The sequence below is a fragment of the Panthera pardus genome, unplaced genomic scaffold (genome assembly GCF_024362965.1).
Source record: "Panthera pardus isolate Hobbes unplaced genomic scaffold, ASM2436296v1 HiC_scaffold_6, whole genome shotgun sequence".
Taxonomy (NCBI): domain Eukaryota; kingdom Metazoa; phylum Chordata; class Mammalia; order Carnivora; family Felidae; genus Panthera; species Panthera pardus.
Window position 1 is genome coordinate 135,996,500 of NW_026526991.1, and position 16,656 is coordinate 136,013,155.

Genomic DNA, 16,656 nt, shown 5'->3' on the forward strand with positions numbered 1-16,656 from the left:
CCACATAAGTCACCTAAAAGAAAGATGGCTACAGTTCCAATTTTCAGTTCTGGAAATCAAAGCCTCCTCTACAGAACCAAAACCTCCTAGTTTCTGGCAGCTTTGCAAAGGGCCAGGACATTGGACAAAAGGATTGTTACACATTTAAGCATTCCAGGTGCCATCAGCCCCCTAGCCAGTCTTTCCAATGTCTTCTTCATTCCCAGTAATGGCACACCGAGGAACTACAGGGGCTCTTCTCAGTATTCCTTCCTAATTGGCTTAGAGAAACCACTCTCCAGTTTGGGAATGACTCTCTCTTTGTCCTTATTGACACCAGAACAACACTCCCAGTGCTTACCCCCACTGCTTTAAATCAGCCCCATCTCAGAGTACGAAAACAGTTCAGATACTGGGGGTCTTTAATAAATGCCAACAGGTTCCTTTCTGTCTGTCTCTCCTTTTATCTAGGCCTTTGTGACATGCACACTCTTCTCCTTAGTTCCTCCACCACTATTCATTTATTGGACCAAGATTTCTTAGAAAATAATCATGCTGGAATTTCTTTCACCCAAAAAGAGGAAATCTAGAATTTGACAGTAGTAATCTAAATAAGCAACCAGGGAAAGTAAATGACTCTTTGATATCTTTTAAAAAAAAAAAAAAAAAAAAAAAAAAGAAAGAAAAGGGCTTTATGAAGTGTTCAGCCTCGAAAGAGGAGTAGGATTCAGTAAGGCAGGAGAAACAGTATGTGCAAAAAACACAGGGAAATAGCACAGCATTGGTGTGGTGTGAAATCAAATTTCATCAGAACAAGAAGTTCATGGATGGGGAACAAGGCTGGAAAAGGAATTTAGAGGCACAGATTGCAAAGCGTTAAATATAACACTAAAGGAATTGTGGGCTTTAGTGTAGGAGATTCAGGGGATCATCCAGCGTACCAGCCGGGTCAATGTACAGTCAAATCCACACTCCAGAACAGTAATCCTGGAAGCTGGGTCCAGAGGATGGGTAGACACAGAGACTGCCAGTAAAATAAGACAAAGTCACTTCCCTAACCGAGACAAGAGTTGGTAAAGGCCTGGGAGCAGCAGAAACAGGGAGAAGGGGAACAGGAAGGAAGTTCAACACCTCTTTTTTGACAAGACTGAAAGAGATCAAAGAGAAAAAGAACAACAAAGGTAACTGACATTTCTGCCTGGAACCCAGTGGTCAGGTCAGTAACCATGTTAAGGAGTAAAAGAGAGATAATGTTTTTTGTTTCACTTGCCTTTTCCTTGATGGGGAAGATGAAAGTTTCCTGTTTTGAAAACAGTTGTTTGTTTGTTCTGTTCTAAAGTTACCTGTGAAATGCCAGGTTAAGCTCCAGGAAGGACTGGTCCTCAAAAGGCATGAGAGAGACAGCTGAAGCTCTAAGACGACGGGAGATGCTCTGATGACAGATAACTTTCTAGGAGTAAGTGATTTCACAGCCCAAAGGGCACAGACAGAATCCAAATTCAGCTTTCAAATAAAATCAGCCTGGGGAGGATAGAGGGATATGATGAGCAGAGAACAGACGATGGCAACAAATCTGAACGTACAGTTCTAAGACCAATACCAATAGCGTTCATGCACTCCCAGATCACAAAAAGATGTCAATTATCATGAACTGATGACCAAAGCTGAATGCTACAGCACCACGAAATACGACATAAGGAGAGCAGACAGCCACGTAGCAAATCACAATGCCAGCACTGACTATGTGAGAAATGTGACACTAAACACCAGACCACAAATTCCAAAGCCTGCACAAAAGGAACGGGCAGTCCAACTGGGAAATCAGCGAGACCCAAGCACAGCTCCATCTGTTAGCATACTATAAAGATTCCTTCCCTCTACACCAAGCTTTTGCTCTAGAAAATTACAAGGGCTGTGGTCATGCTCATGTCCATTATCATCTAGTTATCTAGAGGGGGATACGGAAGCTAGGTTGCTGAAGAACCTAGGAGAGGCAGAATTAATTGCGCTGGGCACTAGTTACATAACCAATTCTCTGGGTCTGAAATATTCTTATTGTGCATCTGTGTGTGTCCCCCCATTTTGTTTTTTAAAACAGGGAAACTGGAGACATAAGGCAAGAAAAGGTGAAGCCGTGTGTAATTAGGATGGGGGAGGGCATTAGCAGCAAAAAATAGGAAGTTACTAGATGTTCAACTTCCATTTGCACCAAACCAACGGCTGTAGTAAAAGCAATACTGGGCATGTTCTAAAACGTCATGCATTTCAAAATAATTTGATGCCTACCTTTTGTTGAAGTGGCAAGACGTAATGTAACTTTGGCAAAGCTGATATTGGACCCACTTCTGTCTCCAATGACTACCCATATCACTCAGTAAATGAACCAAATTCAATATGCTCGTTAGGAAAACGGGCTTGTTTTCATGGGTCCCTAACCAGAGGTCTTTTTTTTTTTTTTTTATCTCCCTTAACCTATGCGAGCACAGCTCCAGGAACCACCAGCTAGGAGCTACCTTTGTTCCAGAGGACTATACTACCTGTAGTTGCACGGGGGAAAGGACTTCTTCAGGCCTCAATTTCCACACCTGTAACGATGCCTTACAGGCTTGTTTGCAGATTAGATAATTAACGTAAAGTACTTTACCACACAGCACAACACAAAAATGTAAAGCCTCTTTCCAGGCCTAGCAAATAGCAACTTTTGGACTGAAAACAGCAGAAGGTTTAAGTGACTAATAGCCAGTAAGATCTGGCTAAGAACTCAGTACCTGCCCTAATCTCTCCCATCACCCGATAAAGCCTGCTTAGATCTCAACAAAACAAGTTCGAGGCCTTCCCACCTCACCCCAATTTTCTTAATATCCAGAAAAGGGAAGGGAGACCGCAAACGAAAGAGTGGCAGAAGGACACAATCAAGTGACTCGCCCAAGGTCAAAACACTAGGGCAGAAAAGGCAATGCTGGCTTACCAGCCACCGAGGCCACGTCCCCCAAGACTCGGTCCTCAGCAACCGACGAGGGGCGACCAGCTGTCCCCTCCCCGGGCCACAGAACGCAGTGTGGGGGCGCCCCTCGCCCTACTGCGTGCACGCCCCGCCGAGCCCCGGCAGCGCGGCGGCCGGCGGCGGGCACGAACTCCTCCACCGCTGAGCTCGGCCCGGGCCCCGGAGGCCCTGCTCCCCGCCCCGCGAGGCCGGACCCCAAAGCAGGACCCCCAGAGGTTCAGTGTCCCCACGGCCGGGCCCCGCCCGCGCTCCCTGCCACGTCCGCTGCCTCACGCACTATGGCGCTCCAGACCCGGGCTCCCGCCGCCACCGCCGCCGCCGCCGCCGCCGCCGCAGGGCCCGGGCCACCCGGCCTCCCAGTCCCAGCGTCCCCAGGTCAGCGCCAGCCCGAGCAGGCCGCCGACTTCCTCCGCCAGCTCCGCCCTAGCCGCAGCCCCGGGAAGAGCCCGTCGCCAGGGCTGACGGACGGCCCGCACGGCCAATCGGAACGGCAGGAGGAGGGGGCGCGCTGACGGACTGCTCCAGCGACCAATCGGAACGCGCTCCAGCAGGGGGCGCGGCTACCGCTGGCAGGCTCCGCCCCGTCCGTGCTTCCGCTGGGGCCCGGGAGGCGAGCGGAAAGTTTCCCAGAGTTCCTCCGAGCTCCCGGGGACCAAAGGGGGGGTCGCGGCGGGGCGAGGGGCTGGCTGAGGTTGGGTGCGGGAGGGGTCGGGGGTGGGGACGCGCGGGGGCCCACCCCCTCGCTGAGGGCCCGCGGCGGCCCCCAGCTGGCTCCCTCGGCCGCGGGGCCGGCCTCCTCCTCCGGGAGGCGCTCGGGCCGGGGGGACCCCGCAGCGGCGCGCTGTGAGCTAGGGCGCGGGGCGGGGCCTCGGAGGCTCCCGCCCACCTGAGGTGCCGCCCCCAAAAGAAGCCCGCGCGGGCTGCAGCCTGGGAACGAGCCGCGCGCCCGTGAGCTCCTCCGCAGCGGCCCGCCCGGCGAGTCGCCCGCTGGAGGACTGGGCCCACGCGGAGCAGCGGGGCCGGGTGGGTGTAGGGTGGGGGTCGCGGGGCGCAGGGCTGGGGGGCCCCGGACGCCCCGCGCGGTCATGGCGGCGCCCGGGGACCCGCGGCGGCCCTACCGGCTGGCTCAGGAGGGCCGGCTGTGCGCCCTCCGGGAGGAGCTGCGGGGAGCCGGGCGCGCGAGCTGCCCGGGGCCCGCCGGGGACACCCTGCTGCACTGCGCCGCCCGCCACGGCCATCGGGACGTGCTGGCCTACCTGGTGGAGTCCTGGGACATGGACATCGAGGCCGCCAACCGGGACTACAAGCGGCCTCTGCACGAGGCTGCCTCCATGGGCCACCGGGACTGCGTGCGGTACCTGCTGGGCAGAGGAGCCGCGGTGGACTGCCTCAAGAAGGCCGACTGGTAGGTGGCTGGAGTTCCAGAAAGATCTCTCCCCCGTCCCCTTTTCCGCAGAGTCCCAGATTCCCGTGTACTTTGTCCACCTCGACCCCATAGCTTCTCAGCCTTCCCCGACACGACAGATGACCCACTGCGACCACTGTTCGTACTCTTGCGGGGTCAACTGCTCCAGCCTTGTGTTCCAAACCCGTTCTCTTCATGAAAGAGTATAGAATACGATCAAACAGGGAATTGTCTGTACCCTGTATAGCTTGAGCCTCGCCTAGCTGCGTGAGTACAACAGTGTCATTGTTTGAACTTGCTACTTTGAAATAGTTAAAGGTGCACAGAAGGTTGCAAACAAAGGTTGCTGGAAGCCCCACACGCCCACCCCCCAGCTGCCCCTAAAGGTACCATCTTACACAGCTGCAGTACGGTATCAAAACTAAGAAACTGGGGCGCCTGGGTGGCGCAGTCGGTTAAGCGTCCGACTTCAGCCAGGTCACGATCTCGCGGTCCGTGAGTTCGAGCCCCGCGTCAGGCTCTGGGCTGATGGCTTGGAGCCTGGAGCCTGTTTCCGATTCTGTGTCTCCCTCTCTCTCTGCCCCTCCCCCGTTCATGCTCTGTCTCTCTCTGTCCCAAAAATAAATAAAAAAAATAAATAAAAAAATAAAAAAATAAAAAAACTAAGAAACTGACGTTGCTGCAGTAGTCAGCGTACTCACTCAGATTTCACCAGTTGTAAGGACGCTGGAGTGTGTGCGGTGCTCTGTGTGATCTTATCACGGGAATAGCCTTGCCTAACCGCCTCCACAGTCCACATTCTCACCTGTGCCATCACCCAAACCAGCTGCATTTTGTTAGAGCGACATTGTGTTCAGTACTCACTACCTGGGCCTCCTTAGGGGTTATGAACAGCCTAAGATTCATAACGTAATGAAGTTCCTGCTTGCAACAGATTCCTGATCTGATAGAGGTATGAGCCACGGCAGATAGCCTTATAGTTAAATAAAGTGCGTCTTGCCCACTGGGATGGGGGAGTCTGCATGGGTATGTGTTGAGGGCTGCACTTTGGCCATGACTTAGCACAAGACTGAATTTCTGCTGCTGCTGGGCAGTAGGTCTAAAGACCTTAACAAGAAACACGTTACCTCATACGTGCCTCAAAACAATTCTGTGGGGAACCGGCCTCCCCTCAAAAAACCATTAAAGGGCAAGGTTCATTTGACGATGTATTTGGCAGGTGTAGTCCTAGGGAGGCATTTTTGCCCATTCTCCCCTTCCTGGCTTTCTGCAGTACCTTCCCTGCTTTTCCAATCCTCATGCCTTGCTCAAGATTCTTCCCTCTGTGAAGTCTTTCTGGAAGGTTCCAGCCTTCATTTATTTGGGTTTCCCCCTCTTACTATCACTACTACATCCTCCCCCAAAGTGTGGGTAATAAATTAATATCATAACAATCTTAGGAGCTAGATCCTAGATGAGGCCTTGGAGGTCATCCAGGTATAGTGAGCTCCCCACTGTGTGCCAGACGTGGGTTCTAACCCCTGGGAATAAGGAGGTAAGTAAGATCTGCCCTTGCTTTCCAGGGGTTGTGTCTTCCTCATTTTGCAGGGAAGAAACCAGAAGCTCATGGAATTGAAATGGCTCATCCAAATCATTTATGTGGCAGAAAAGGAAGGATAGAGCCACCTCCCTTGACATTCATGTAGCTTATTCCCATAACTGTGGACACAAGTCAGTTCAGAAACTTCTTATAGTCACGCTGTTTGGTTTGTGTCACCAATGTGTGCTCCTCATGGGGAGGCACTATGTCCAGTGTTCTTTTTTGATGCCTTCTCAGCACAATTTAAGAAACAGTTACTGATTGAAGTAAATGGGATAAGTCTGGCAGGGTACCTCTTACACAAATACTACAAGACAGACTGTGGCTTCGATTCGCTCCGTCTCAGTTCAGTCCCATAGTGTAAACTAGTTCAGAAGCGGGCCTGCCTCCTCGCTATTCCCCTCCTTCAGGTACACCTATTCTAGGGGCCTCACGGCAGGCAGAGAAGTTGCCCGTCGAAGCTGTTTTCCTGCTTCCCAGACCCCCGAGTCCCGTAGGTTTTCATCTCTGCCAAGGACACGTGATTTTCTGAAGACCTGGTCGCACACTTCTAACGTCTCAGCTGCCCTTCCGTCTGACGGTTTGTCCTCGTTGGCCTTAGGACCCCACTGATGATGGCCTGCACAAGGAGGAATCTCGAGGTGATCCAGGACCTTGTGGAACATGGCGCTAATCCACTTCTCAAGAACAAAGACGGCTGGAACAGTGTCCACGTTGCCAGCCGAGAGGGGGACCCTGTGATCCTCCAGTACTTGCTCACTGTTTGCCCAGACGCCTGGAAGACGGAGAGCAAGATCGGGAGAACCCCCCTGCACACGGCAGGTACGGCCAGGAGCCCCGCAGGGACGCATGCGTAGATGTGCAGCCACTTGGCCTCACGCGCAGAACGCCTTCTAGTTAGAGTCGCCCACGGGGGTGGGGTTTGGAAACTAGAGGGCCAGGAATAAGAGCAGCTTTGGGGCATCTTGGCACACAGTTTGCTGTCCAAACTAATGGAACGTGGCACACACATTCTTCCTCGCATTCATTCGCTTTTCCTGTATGTCTGTCCAATCCTCCCCAGTTTCCTAGACAGAAAGCTGGTTCTGTGCCTTACTGTCTTTGACCGTGGACAACGAACTTAGTCTTTTAAGTGAGTTTCCTCATCAGCAAAATCATGACCATAACGATGCCCGTACCACAAGGTTGTTGTAGATTTCAAGGAACGTGATGTACATAAATCCCTTGGCACAGTGCTTGATGCACAGTGAGCACAGAGCAGCTGGGTGTTGCTATTTTCAGCATCTTCTTACGTTGTTACTGTTTTGGGCAGGATAAAAAGAGACTGTATTTCTGCACATCGTCAGCAGCACCTACCATAGTGCTGACCATGTAAATAAATGTAGGTGCTTGTAATTAAGTACCTGGGCCTGAGTGTATTTGACTTATCCAGTGATAATGTCAATAAAAACTTGGGGCACAACTGAATGATTATCCTTAAATCTGAATTGCCTGTTTGTAGATTATTTTTAATTAGTGGAAAGCAAAAAGTGCTGTGGTATAACACAGATATTAAAGACCTCAAAAGTCCAGATCAGGACATTTAGAAAATAAGGGCTCCGGGTGGCTCACTCAGTTAAGCACCTAGCTCTTGATTTCAGCTCAGGTCATGATCTCACAGTTTGTGGGCTCAAGCCCCACTTCGGGCTCTGTGCTGACAGCGTGGAGCCTACTTGGGATTCTCTCTCTCCCTCTCTTTGTCCCTCCCCCACTCACTATCTCCCACAAAAGAAATAAACTTAAAAAAAAAAAGAAATTTAGAAAATAATCTTCAGCCTCCTGCATAGTACATTGAATTAGAATACAGGGCTATAGTTTCTCAAAACATAAATACCTATGACATGATATAGTTTAGGAAATACGCATACAATTATTACGGCCACAGAGGGCAGTTAGAGACCAAGGAATTCTTTCTAAAACTTTATAAGTGAAGGGCACCTGTTGGTTAAGCATCCTACTCTTGATTTCGGCTCAGGTCATGTTCTCGTAGTCATGAGATTGAGCCATGCTTTGGGCTCCATGCTAAGTGTTGTTTAAGATTCTTTCTCACCCTCTGCCCACTCATGTTCTCTGTCTCTCTCAACTAAAAAAAAAGTGTGTGTGGGGTGGGGGGGAAGCACTTTATAAGTGAGTAGAAAAACTTTTCTTTTTGCTCTTGAATTGTTTGACTAGTTGCTATAGAAACTAGAAACAATCAGCACCTAGCCATTCACAAAAAGTGGTGGAGAACAGATAGTTGAAATCTTTATTATCAAGTTTGGTTGTCTTTAGCAGGAGAATTACATTCCTGGTTATTTTGTTGTGGATCACTATTAATATGTTTGTCTACGATAATATGTTTTTCCTACACAAAAACTGACCGGCCCTAAGGATTTGCAGCACAAAATTGAGGAGAAAGTTTAGGACTGAGAATTTGCCATGAAAGTGCTTATAAAGACAAGATAATCAAATGTTGACTAGCAACATCTTTACCACTTACCCAGCTAAATTTTTATTTTTCTAGTGTGGTAACAGTGTATCTAATTACTGCTTCCCATAAGTGATAGCTAAAAGGACAGGGCAGAAAGAAGAGGAAAAGAAAGTTTTATACATGCACTAAAAGGCTCTGACTCTCAACTCTCTTCTCCCAGCAATGCATGGCTGTTTAGAGGCAGTAAAGGTGCTTCTACAGAGGTAAGAACAAGACAGCAAATTGAACAAAGTATTCACCAATTGTGATGCTTAATATTGATACTGTAAGTAGAGCTCAGAAAAATTGCTCAGAAACTACAGTGCGAAAAGAGAAATGAACAAAGAACATAAGATAACTCAAAGAATATGACACAAAAATAGCTGACAACCATAAGGGGGAAAAATCGTCCATGTATCTGTTCATTTGACAAGGATTCATGTCTTCATTCGTTCAGCATCTAAGCTCTAAGCACTATGCCAGATGCACGGGCTACAACAGAAGCCAGCCAGCATGGGTCCCCCCTCATGGAACTCACACACAGGCAGAGAAGACACTGTTCGCATCCTGTGAGTCTGATGAGTGCCAGGAATTGCAGGATCCCTCCAGGAACATAAGACAGGGAGACCCAACTTGGCCGGGAGTGTGAAATCTTGGCCCCAGGGATATTTAAGCCATGATCTGAAGGAGGCTGAGCGTGGGAGGTGTGGCAGCATTCCAGGGGTAACAGTACCCGGGAATGCTCGGAGCAGAGAGAAAGCATGTGTGTTAGTAAGCTGAGAGAAGTTCAGGGTGGGCTGATACCTAAGGAGTGAAGGGAAGACAGTGCGCGATGAGGCTGGAGAGGAAGACTGGACTCAGGTGGGGCTGTGTGAGACTCTAGATCTTATTCGAAACGTGTAAGACCCCACTGAAGGGTCGTAAGCAGAGGGGTGGGTGGACGGCAGTAAGAAGTTTGCATTTTTTAAGGTCCTCTGGTTGGAAAATGGAGAGCGGGTAGGAAGGGAAGCAGGAGTGGGTGCAGTGAACGTTGGGAGGCCATTACAGTTAAGAGAAATCGTTGGCTGTACTAAGATGCTGACCGTAGGGGCGGAGAGAGAGATTGGGAGATACTAAGGAAGCGGAATCAACAGATCTGGGTGAATAATTGGATCAAGGGAATGAGGAAGGAGAAGTCAAGGATGACAGGTTTCTCACTGAAGCAGCCGGCGGTGGCGCTGGTGCCATTTACTGAGACAGAATACTGCAGGAGGAGCAGGTTTGCGGGGAAGGTGATAATTTCGCTTTGGGACACGTTGAGTTGCATGTGCCTGTGAGGCACCCAAGCAGAGACATGGAGTGGGGAGCTACAGACACAGATCTGAGTCCCCCAGGAGAGGTGTGAGCGGAGCTATAAATGTGAGCATCATCAACATAGAAGTGTTGACTGAATTCACGAGACTGGGAGAGATTATCTGAGGAGATGATGTATAGTAGGAAGAGAACAGGGCTTCATGCAGTGCTGTGCAGGAGCAAAGGTCGTACGGTAGATGGAAGGGAGAGGAGAGGCCTCTGTGAGGTCGTATCGAAACTGTGATTTGAAGGAGAGGTTGGAGTTCACCTAGCGAAGAAGGGAGAAACGGTGTTCCAAGCAGAGGGGATCGGCAAATGCAAAGGCGGCAAAGAGCTAGGCAACTGGAGGAGAAGAGAATGACCACGGAGAGGGTAGGACAGATAGGACCATGACAAAGGTAGAACAGGTGGAAGTGGGACCAAGAAGGTAGGACAGATAGGACCCTGAAGGTAAGAATGGAAGAAGATAGGGGAGGAGGGAGGTCAGATAGGGAGGAACGGAAGAAGGTGGATCAGGTGGGAAGCAGGACCAGGACGAACAGAAGACCAGGAAGAAGGTAGGAACAGAAGACAGGATGGGTGGGAGGTAGGACAGGTAGGAACAGAAGGTAGGTCAGGTGGGAGGCACGACCAAAAAGAAGATAGGAACGGAAGCTGGTAGGACAGGTGGGTGGTAGGACTGTAAGGAAGAGAGGACCAGGAAGAAGGTAGGACAGTTGTGACCATGGAGAAGATAAGAATGGAAAATGTTAGGAGGACGAGGGAGGTAAGACTGTGTTGGAAGGTAGAGGTGGGATTGTGAAGATGGTAGGAGTAGCAGAAGACCAGGTAGGAAGTAGGACAGCTGGGACCATAAGGAAGGTGGAAACGGAGAAAGCTCAGGTAGGAGGTAGGACCGTGGTGATGATAGGAAGGGAAGAAGGTCAGTCCGTTTGGAGTCAGGACTGAGAAGAGGACGAGGAAGAGGGTGGGACTGGTAGTGCCGTAAACAAGGAAGATGGGAGGAGGCAGGTCTGTGGAGAAGGTAGGAAAGGAAGAAGGTCACCTTGGAAGCTGAATTAAGAAAAAGTAGGACAGGTCGGAATGGAAGAAGGTAGTACTGAGAAAGCAGAACCAGGAAGAGGATAGGCTGAAGGTGAGAACAGAAACGATAGGACAGTGAGGTAGGTAGGAACAGAAAAAGGCAGGACCCAGCTGAAGGTAGAACAGGTAGGAGTAGGAAGAAGGTAGGACAAGTGGGTATTAGGACTGAGAAGAAGGTGGGACGAGGAGGACCAGGAAGGAGGTGGGACAAAGAAGAAGGTGGGAGGAGGGGGACCGGGAAGGAGGTGGGGTGTGGTGAGCGCAGGGAGGAGGGAGGGTGCAAGGAAGGAACTTGGAGAGAGGGGTGGATGTCACAATGTCCTGACCCCGTGGCTGTGACGTTTTAGATTTTGTCCTTTGTGATTGGCCCATACGAGTTTTAAGCAGGCACGGCCACACCCAGGGTACCTAAGAGAATGGAATCACGGGCAGGAGCCCAGGGGAGGAAGATGGGTCAGAGGCTGTGTTTCGGACACGGAACTGAGATTTTGGTAACAGCAGTTATGAGGGATCAGGGGTGACCTCCAGCTTCTGGCAGAAGAAGCTGGAAAGATGAGGGTCTGTAGGACGGGGAGGGAGGTCAGAGGGGGAGCGGAGGTGCAGGGGACAGTGGGCTGGCTCTGGAGAAAGGGGAGGGGAGCACGCTCCAGATTGTCCCAGCTCGTCCGCACCACACGTCACCTACCGTGGGTTTGGACTCCAGGGGCCAGTACCAACCAGACTGCAGGGACAGCTGTGGCTCCACACCCTTCATGGACGCGCTTCAGTGTGGCCACATCGACGTAGCCAGGCTGCTGCTGGAAAAGCATCAGGTACGGAAGTGGTTTTATGTCTTTGCTTTTTCCTACAAGTTTTAGCTCCGGGAACAACCAAGCGCATGGTTGTTCCAATCCCTGGTTCAAATCCCAGCTCCGCCACGGTCTCCCCGGGGGACCCCTTGACCTCCTGGAGCATTAGCGTTTCCGTCTGTGACGTGGAGACACACGTAATTTCTTCAGGGGGTCCCTGTGAGGAGTAGATAATGTAACACTGAGCGGCAGTCTCACTGCCCCCACTGGGTGCCCTTCTGGCTGGAGCGTGCCCACCTTCTGGTTGGAGAGCCTGCGAGGGTCTGGCACCAGCTGTGTTACCATCTGCCCAGAACAACCTACAAAGTCCAAAGTTTTGCCCAGATGTCAGAAGGCCCGTGGACCTGGTCTCTTTGCTTCTTACCTTTGTTCTCCCCCCTCCCACCCCCCCATCTACCAGGCCAGCGCGTCTGCCCAGGATTCCCTGGGGGCGCAGGCCATCCACAGGGCAGCGCTCACTGGGCAGAACGAAGCCATCCGCTTCTTGGTCTGTGAACTCGGCACGGACGTGGACGTGAGAGCAGCATCAGGCCACCTCACTGCACTGCACTACGCGGCGAAGGTCTGTTCCTTCCCTGCGGCGGACAGCTCGAGGCCCTGTCTCTTTGGTTCCATCTCTGTGCGGAAAGGAACCGCCCGTGACCTGCCCCTGAAGTGTCCCTTAAAAGAGAAACCTGCCCTTATTTGCCTCTGGGTAAAACCTCTACTCCCAGTAACGCCTGCGTTTTGTGTTCGCTCCTGCCTTTCCGCCTCTGTGCCTTTCCGTTTTCAGGAATGTTATTCGAAGCCAAAAAAATTCATTCTGTGAAATTCCTAGTGCTCTGTCCGTACACTGGATTTCAGCTCAGATTTCTGTGAGGCTGTTCTGCTTAGAAAACGGTTAAGACGTGCAAAACATCTTCACTAGAAAAGTGGCTCCTTACAGCCCCGTTTTAAGTGTTAGGAGTGTTTTGTGTATTATCTTAAGCGGTTTTACTTATTTTTCTGGCTGCAACAGGAATAAATTTTTTTCTTGTGAACTGCACTCTCCTACTGGTGTCCCCCCAGGAGGAATTGGGTGGGGCGGGGGAGGGGGGTTGGGGTGGCCCTGGGGGCTCAAACCAGTGGGTCCTAACACTGTAATGTGCAACCTTGACTTCCGCCTCACTGTGTACTGACTGGCTGGCTGGCTGGCTGGACAGGAAACCTGTAAAGTGCTTGGTAAATGGTGACATGAGCCGTGATAAGACTCCCATCCAGGACAGGCTGCTGTCTCTTCCTGTTTATCCAGCAACAAGCACGTTTGCTTGGAGAGATTCCGGAATTGCAAGTTCAGTATGAATCCGGATATATACTCCTTACACTGAAGGAAACCCAGCTGTATTAGTCGATAATTTGGGCCTAGAGAGTAGATCCTCTGTATTTTAATAACCAAATGTCACCAAAATCTTTAACGGTTTATACTTGAACTTGAGAGCCGAGCCGCATGCATCTTCCTTTAGAGGTGAGAATTCAGTGTTAGCAGTTGAGTATTTTAGAAGAAGTACCTAGCGTGCATTATTAGCGTTGAATGCCTCACTTGTGTCCTTGTCACGGTGATAACAAGTGTGTTTCAACACTCAGGAAGGACACGTGAGCACAGTCCAGGTGCTCTTAGCCTTGGGTGCCGACATCAACTGTAAAGACGCAAGAAATCGATCAGGTAGGCTTCTTACACATGCCTTGGAAGTTAATAGTAAACTGGATGTAAACGGTACACGGACTTTCTTATTAAAAACACTGGTTTTCATGTTACGCCCCTAGTAGCTCAGCAAGCTTTGTTTCGAATAACATCTGTTGGCAAAGCTGTGGGAGTGTTGCTGTTACCGTGGCAATGGTGATGCCTGCTGCTCATTGCCACTGTGTCGTTATCACCGGTATTTGAACCACAGCAGCGCGTGCGTGCACCGTGGACGTACTTTCTGTCCTAATCCACGGTGACGCCAGCTGTCCCAGTAGTACAGATTTTTCTTAGGTTGTCTCTCTTTCGAGTGTATTTGAAAACTGTAACCACTATAATTTCTTAAAGTTGGGGCTCAGAAAAATGCTTTCAGAGCTAATCCTCTGGATTCGGACGTTAGAATAAACCCTCCCCTTAACACCCTGTGCTCTGGCGGCCTACCTTGCCAGTACGTTCGTGATGCTTCAGAACCTCCCTCCGAGGCCGCACAGGACAGTCACCAAGTTCAGGGACACAAGACTTTTCTCCGCAGAACACGGGATACTGGGGCTCATGATGCCAGAAACCTTCAGTGCTAGTTTTCCAAGGGAAGGTGTGTCAGTTTTTCTTTTTGTCACATCATTCTCATTTGTGGCAGGATTTCTACGTACACGGAAAATTCACAGAACTTTGAAAGTCTTTTCTTTGCCATTTCAAGTCTCCCGTTTCTCGTTCGTTAAATTGCTTGGTTGCTGTAGACAGATCTGTTAAGTCTTGTAATTGGTTGATGTTTTTAAAACCATTTCCAACCCAATCAGGTTAAAAGGAAAAATGTGTTGATCTAGTAGAGACAAAGGTGTAGAGACAAATTTACAGAATACAGAAATTCTGTGTAGCCGAAGGGGTGTTGTTTGTAGGAATAGCTGCTCCCCGGGTGGGCGTCGCCCCAGGGGTCCCACGCCAGATTTGTGTGGCCTCTGTCTCCACGCAGCCCTGCACCTGGCCTGCGCAGGCCAGCACGCGGCTTGCGTCGAGCTCCTCCTGCGGTCCGGGCTGAGGGACTCTCGGGACGACACGGGTGCCCTGGCTCAGCAGCTCGCGTGCGGCACGGACACCCTTCAGTGCTTCGACCACAGCGCGGCGTCCTGAGGGCATTTCTGAGGAGGACAGCAAAACGCATGGTGATTCACATCCTGCTTGGGGAGTTCAGTGAAGTCGGTCAGTAGCCAGCGGCCTCTGCCTCCCTCCCCTGCCTCCTCTCTACCCCTGGGTCTTGAGGACGCTGGCATCCTAGGTGTGACCCACACACGGGCAGATCTGGACTCAGGAGTGCCCCGAGTCTTCCATAATCTGGATTTCGCTTTTTCTGCCCTGCAAGTGAAATTAGATGATGATGAAGTCGGGTCTGGAACCCTTAGAAATGCACGTAATTGTGTGAATACGGTATAGCATATGTATTTACACACATGTGTTCTACGGTTAGTGCTATGGGGTAAGGCAGTGGTAAGAAGTAGCTATTTGTGTGAACCATAAAACATAACTGGCCTGTTTACTTTTTTCTTTTATTTACTTCTTTAGAGAGAGAGCACGTGCGATACAGAGATAGAGGACGAGAGAGAATCCCGAGCGGGCTCCGCGCTGATAGCTCGGGGCTTGATCCCTCAAACCGTGACCCGAGCCAACATCAAGAGCTGGCCGCTGAACTGACTAAGCCACCCAGGAGCCCCTGCCTGTTTACTTTCTTCTTTCATAGGCTTTTTCTTGGCCGTGACATTGGTTTCACTTTGGTTTTGGAGCCAGGAAGGAGATGCTTCCAACCTGCTTACACGGACATTTGGGAGGAAATAATGAAAATGTTTCTATATTCTGTGCACTGCTAGTTAAGCTATGACATTTTAATCTTGAGGTTATTTTTATTAGATTCTGTGTTGGCTTCTTTCGGGTAATAAATACACCTAAAAAAATGCATCTAAGATACTTTCAAAATCTTTCTGGCACCCCAGTTTGAGAATGGAGTTCTTGAAACCCACAGGTCACATTTCCTGTCTGTAACACCTGCCCACCAAGGCCTGTGACCGTTCAGAACAGCCACTTACATTGTACCTCCACAAACTTTGTGGCGGTTGAAACAGATTGAAGACAGGATGAGTCCTCGGGCATTTGGATTCTTTTCTTTTTTCCTTTTTTTTCGGGGGAGGGGTGGGGGGTTGGGTTGAAGATCATTTTCTCTGAGTGGCAGAGAATAATTAGCCCAAGTCAGTCTGTTAGAAAATCCCACGTGTCAGTCACGAGGAACACTTGGTCCTCGTGTTTGTTGTAGCAGGAATTTCTGGTTCTTCATCCTCCCGGATGATGGCTGATTCCTAGTCCTAACAACCGGATAAACGTTCTGGGAGAGACACTCGGTTGCAAAAGTGTCTCGTGACCCCTGAATCGCATCGGTGTTCATCTGTGCCGATTCGAGCTTCAGAGATGTCCCCGTGTCGCTGCCCCTGGGCGTGAAGATGGTCCCGTTGCATGCGGGGGGATGGGAGGATGTGTGTCGTGCTGGCTGCCTTCTCTGCGCACGCATGCGACGCGGGTTCTGAGAGGCAGTGGCTCCGTGCACGTCTGTTCACATCTGTAGCCATGCTTCCACCTTACAAACCAGCGGCTGACATGGTGCGTGAGGCCGTGTCCCGGCTTGATGCCTTGTGACGTGGGCCGTGAAGGCCGGTGACGACAGCGGCAGAGACGGTGCGAATGGTCCAGTAACAGTCGGCACCTCTGGGGACGTGGGGACGCCGTGCCAGGAAGGAGTCGTGCCCCTCACTTCCTAATTGTGGCTGTCTCGCTTGCTCTGGTCTCAAAATTCTGTGACCTTCCAGGGAGCCCCCCCCACCCCCCAGGCCACCAGACCTAAAATTTTGTCTCCCCCCCTCCTTCACTCCGGGCCTCCTTTCCCTTGCCTCCTCCTCAGCACTTAACCACCACCAAATATGCTACACATTTTGAGTCGTTTTCTCCGTTTACTGTATGTCTCCCCCACTGAGATGTAGACTCCGGGCGGGGATTTTGTCTTGTTCACTCGCTGTGTCTACAGGTCTCAGAACAGCACCTGGCATGAAGCGGGTACTATTATGTGGCCAACAAGTAACACAAGGGTCACTTGTGTCTCTTGAACGCTCACTGCATCCTGGATCCAGTGCTGAGTGCCCTGCCTAGTTGGTCTCTCGGGGTCCCTTGGGTCATGCACGATGCAGCCCCTCTAAGGTTTACTC

At 50.7% G+C, this 16,656-nt stretch overlaps 2 protein-coding genes across 7 annotated transcripts in view; one reads left to right on the forward strand and one right to left on the reverse strand.

Moving 5' to 3' along the window:
- The window catches only part of FBH1 (F-box DNA helicase 1), a 183,398-nt gene extending 179,740 nt beyond the window's left edge, over window positions 1-3,658 (reverse strand). For 2 of the 4 annotated variants that reach the window (XM_019460867.2, XM_019460865.2), the window contains exon 1: window positions 3,261-3,658. Coding sequence is in view for 1 of the 4 variants with exons in the window: in XM_019460865.2 (XP_019316410.2) it covers window position 3,261 (1 nt within the window). In the remaining 3 variants the exon portion in view is untranslated. Of the gene's footprint in view, window positions 1-1,322; window positions 1,501-3,260 lie in introns of those variants that run through there. The other 2 variants (XM_019460866.2, XM_019460868.2) reach the window with 2 other exon arrangements.
- A 39-nt stretch (window positions 3,659-3,697) lies between these two features.
- ANKRD16 (ankyrin repeat domain 16) lies at window positions 3,698-15,364 on the forward strand. 3 transcript variants are annotated; one of them, XM_019460869.2, is made up of 8 exons: window positions 3,698-4,388; window positions 6,569-6,789; window positions 8,637-8,679; window positions 11,574-11,682; window positions 12,119-12,280; window positions 13,321-13,399; window positions 14,388-14,614; window positions 14,975-15,088. In XM_019460869.2, the coding sequence occupies exons 1-7, from the start codon at window positions 4,069-4,071 to the stop codon at window positions 14,543-14,545; spliced, it is 1,092 nt and encodes a 363-aa protein (XP_019316414.2). In that variant the 5' UTR covers window positions 3,698-4,068; the 3' UTR covers window positions 14,546-14,614; window positions 14,975-15,088. The 3 variants fall into 3 exon arrangements, with proteins under 3 accessions (XP_019316414.2, XP_053750855.1, XP_019316415.2); XM_053894880.1 differs by lacking the exon at window positions 14,388-14,614 and having other exon boundaries at window positions 14,975-15,364; XM_019460870.2 differs by lacking the exons at window positions 14,388-14,614; window positions 14,975-15,088 and adding an exon at window positions 13,867-14,363.
- Window positions 15,365-16,656: the final 1,292 nt, after the last annotated feature.